We start from the raw sequence: 4,695 nt of genomic DNA on the forward strand, positions 1-4,695 counted from the left end.
GGGCTCTGTCCTGGCCGCTTGCTCACAGAGGTGCCAGCACTGCCGCGCGGCCTGCGGCTCTGGGATTCATCTGAAAGCTATTGGGCCCATTTAGAAGGGCACAGAGTGGGGACGGGAGGTGGGCACTCCCACAGCAGTGACTGGAACCTCTGCCAGGATGCCCGGGGCTCAACCGAGGGAGGAAATTCACAGAGGGTGCCAGGGAGGTAGCAGGGGAGGTGGACAGCCAAGTGGAGGACCAGGGAGGCACCAGAACTTGGCAGCAGCTCCGCCATCTCCTCTCCTCCCGGCACCTAACCATCCTCCCCGCGCTGTGAGGGCCGCTGCCAGCCCGGAGGAGGCGTCGGGCCCGGAACTGGTGCGCTCCCACCAGCCTGCGGCCCTCAGCAGGGCAGAAGGAGGAGCGGCCGGCCTTCACCCCCGCCCCCGCCCCACGATGCCTTTCCCTCCCGGTCCGCTTGGTCAGTCAGCATGAGCAGGGCTGGCTTGTGGCGGAGGTCCAGGAGGGGAGAAGCTCACCGATAAAGGAATTAGTGTAATGTCCCTCTGTGGTTGTGCGTGAAGGGAAGACCAGCCAGGTGCCGTGAGAGCTGCAGCAGGGCGTGAGTCAGAGGGCAGGGCTGGAGGCTGGAGCCACCAGGGCTGGGTGGAGTTCAGGCTGTGAGGGGAGGACACAGGCCCTGACGCAGGGGCATCCCAGGGCCTGGAAGTCACCCCGCGGCGGTGCGGGAGCAGGCGGAGAGCAGACTGAGACAGGGCAGGGGGACCGCCTCCCGCCCCAGCGGGCAGCAAGGATCGGGCTTCCGAGAGGGTGAGTTGTCCTCATTTATGGCTGAACTTCTCGTGGCCGCTGAAGGTGTGAGGGCTCAGGGGTAGCAGTGGCCTGGGTAGGAGGCTGTTGCTGCTGCTGAGATGAGGGCTGAGGGCGGCTCGAACTAAGGATGCGGACAGAGGCTTATGGGCTTCAAATAAAAATCTGAGAGAGTCAGCGGGACTCGGGGAAGGATCCATGTCACTATGATGAGGAAGAGGAAAGTGCCAGATCGCCCGCCAGGCTGCTGGTGCATAAAAAAAGGGGCCGGGGCCAGGGTGAGGTGTCATGAAGCGACTGCATAAGAGATGTGAGTGAGGCAGGCAGCTGGGGGCAAGCACCCTCTGGGGATGGGCTGAGAGGACGGGCGGCCATCATGGATGTGACTTTGAGTGTCGTGCTTATTAAGCACTAAAACCCCATTGAGTCGTGTAGACAAAGACAGTGCATCCACCGCAAGGGCAAGTCCCGCTCTGCTTCTGACCAGTTGGTTACATGCCATCTCGCTGCTTCCACATGAATGCTCCGCTACTTCTGTGCAAAAACAACAAGAAAAACCCTGTGTGCAAAACAGCTTACGCTGCTCGTGAAGAATGATTTCATATGACTTTTAGGGAACGTGTAGAGCACACTTGAACATTGGGGAGATCTGTTTTCAATTCATTAACGTTGCCATGTTTTTGGTAAAGGCTCTGCCTTTTGTAATCAAATCAAAAGGACTGACAGAGCAAACGCGCTCTACTCTCAAGTGCACAGTAGAGGGAGAAGGAAAGAAATGCTAATTTGGCCCAAGAGTTGGGTGAAACATCTTTTTTTTTTTTTAAATAAAATCGATGGCAGACGTCAGAAGCAGAGGCCTCCAGCACCTGCCAACCTGCAGAGACCTGGCACTCGGAACCGAACCCAAGGTTCTGTGCCCTCAGGAAATCGTAAGGTCACTTCGCAAACAGGTTCTTCATCCTCTTACAGGAAACACTAGCTCCTATGCAGGCGCGCCGCCCTGCACCCGCCCGACTTACCTCCAAACTAACTCTGAATGTCTCCTCCGCAAAGGACAGCGCTGGTGGGGTCGCTGTCACAGGGCCATGCCCTGAGTAGGTCTCGTGAGCGTCCGGCCTGAGGGGTCCTGGGTTATTTCCCGTGGAGGACCTCCTCTTGCGGGGCTGCTGCAGTAGCAGGCTGGGCATTGGTGACACTTGGTGAGGTTTTAAGCCCCCGATCTTGACCACCAACACACCCTGGTCAGAAACGCATAAGCAAAATAGAGTTATTGCACTGAGCTCACTCCTGAATGTTTGTGCGTGCTTTGCGGTGACTTACGAGATATGGGTGAGTTGGTCACATGCTAGAAAGAGATGAGAACATACTACAGAGGTATTATGGAATATGCTGCCTGCACTATAAATACTGAGCAATGCCACAGCACCTGCAACAATATATGGCAATTAAAGTGGCCATGAAAGTCCTGATGTGGCTCTCTACCATGTTTCACTGGGAAAGGGAGGGGCCGGGACGGGAGGGAGGGCAGAGACAGGAAGGAAGATTTCTGTCCACCCAGACAGGACTCGCTTTGGGCATTGGCACAGCTTATGTAGTGTCTTGTAAAAGAAATTAAAATGACAATCTTTAAAACATTTGTTCCTTTTTAGAAAAAAGTTTCCATGCTCTTTCTTCTTTCTTAAAGATTCACAAGTATATGAAAAATGAAAGAAAAAAGTTTTCTGGGAAATTTGTTAAGACTGAATGAGTGGGGCTGTAGCTCTGGCAAATGGCTGGACAGCAAGCCTTCCTATGGGCAGTGCGGTCTCCGTGAACTAAAGTCTGAAAAGCAAAAGCTATTAATATTTTTCTGGGGGAAATCCTTACTTTCAACCATCAACAATTTTCAGGGTTCTGAATTTAATTAACAAGATATGTCATGTGAACACTTATGTAGGTTTTTACAGAAACTCCCACTTTTGAGAAATTTCTAACTAAAAAGAAAAGTTATAATTTTAACAAGAGAACTGCTACCTCTTCTAACTAATTCCCTTTATGAAAACAAAAAATATAATAACCTATAACTCATCACAGCTGTTTGGCTAGAATTACCAATTACCTTCAAGGCCTTAGAGATACTTTTCAGATTTTTACAAGTCTGCATAGTAAATCTTTAAACCAAGTTTCTTTAAGGGGATTGATCAGATTTATACCCTTTTAGGAACATAATGACGTACTCTTCTAACCACGGTTTTATATAACTGGAGGAAAACAAGAGACAAGGATTAAACATAGAATACAATAAAAAAAACAAAAAACGATGGTTGGTTAAAAGTTACGGACATTAAGTTTTGAAACCTGCTTTTTGCCTGGATGTGAATATAAGTGTGGCACCTTTATGGGAATCCACATCAAACAAATAAGAAAGCCTTGAGACAAAAATCCAGGAGGTTGTAGCCTTTCCCTGTCCCGACTCTAACTGCTCCTGAACCACCTCTGCTGGGGAGGACCTGCTGGTTTTCAGACAGTTGCAAGGTTCCCAGTTGTGTGACTCCCAGCAGCTCTGCAAGCCAAGTAAATAAGGGAGTGTAGAGGTGACAGCGCTTTAAATGACCTGATTATGTGGGATCAATAGGAGATGCTCAGCAGCTAATAAAGCCATCACTTAAGTAGGGTGAGCACTACGTGGAGGAGGGAGAGCCTGAGAGAACCGGTGCCCACTGGCCTGATGTGGACAACAGCTCAGAAGGGCAGTGAAGTTACCAAGTACACGCCCACACCAGCCCTGCACAGATGCTGCCACGGGTGCCACTGCTCACTGTCTCTCTTCTTCTTTAAACAGAGGAATGTGCCTCCCTCATCCTCACCTGCCTCTTTTGCCAGTTTTTGGATTGTCTCCTGATGCTCCCAGACACGTGTGAGACGGTGTGCACCAACGCGTGCTGCCCCTCCTACCGGTACCACCACACCTCGGACGAAAGCCACTCCTGGAATGACTGCAACTGCAACTGTGACATGGACTGCAGCCTGTTTGAATCTTGTCACGAGACCGGCGAGTGTCTGGAGCTGGCCATGGAGATTTCAGAGATCTGTTACCGCTAGGCCGGGGCCTGCCGCAGAGCCGCTGCAGGACGCCCGACCCCAGCTGGAGGAAGGGCGTGTGCATTTCTTGAGCGCTGCTGGCCGTTTACTCTGCATCTGCCTGGGAAAGCAGTAGTGTCACTCAAAGGTCTTCTTCCAAAATTCACAACCGCATGGCTCGCTGAAAAATAAGATGTTGACCACATGTGATGAACAAGTCCTAAGTACCTCTTACATGCCGCGGGCAACCGATGTCTCCCAACAACCATAGCATGTTGAAGCCCACTGTGCTAATGCACTCGCTGGCTTGCCGCATGAATTTGACTTCATTCACAGATTCAGGACAAATTAGTGCGTTCTTTACCACTGACATATATTAGCTCATCTTTCTAATGGACTCATGCATAAACATTATACATTGTTGGTTATTATTAATAATGTATTGCATAACATCATTTTTAATTAAAAATTTATTTATACGGTCTCTTAAAATTCACTTATATGTACAGTTTAGGTAGGAAAGGGAATTAAATAAATTAGAAACCATGTTCATGTAATTACAACAGATTCTTTAAGACTCCTCCAGTGAATTTCGAATATGATGTACTTTGAGGGAGCCCTATAATTCTAGGGCGTGTTGCTCCATGTCTGACTATGGCATAGCCAGTAATGCATGTTCTTAATTTGTTGAGAAAGGGCTCTTCTTTATCTAATGAGCAAAAATGGGAATTGTGTGCAAGTTTCAAGATAGTCAATTCCTCGTTTTCCCCGTTTCTGTTTGTCAGGTACGTAGGCAACAGGATATCAAACAGAATCAGTTCGCT

General features: G+C 49.6%; 1 protein-coding gene across 1 annotated transcript in view; it reads left to right on the forward strand.

Annotated features, from left to right (window-relative positions):
* LOC107184114 (myoD family inhibitor domain-containing protein-like) overlaps positions 1-4,689 on the forward strand; it is a 20,876-nt gene extending 16,187 nt beyond the window's left edge. The window contains exon 3 of the mRNA XM_015567939.1: positions 3,633-4,689. Coding sequence (XP_015423425.1) covers positions 3,633-3,892 — 260 coding nt within the window. The 3' untranslated portion in view covers positions 3,893-4,689. The remainder of the gene's footprint in view (positions 1-3,632) is intronic.
* Positions 4,690-4,695: the final 6 nt, after the last annotated feature.

The sequence above is a fragment of the Myotis davidii genome, unplaced genomic scaffold, assembly GCF_000327345.1.
Source record: "Myotis davidii unplaced genomic scaffold, ASM32734v1 scaffold821, whole genome shotgun sequence".
NCBI classification, from domain to species: Eukaryota; Metazoa; Chordata; class Mammalia; order Chiroptera; family Vespertilionidae; genus Myotis; species Myotis davidii.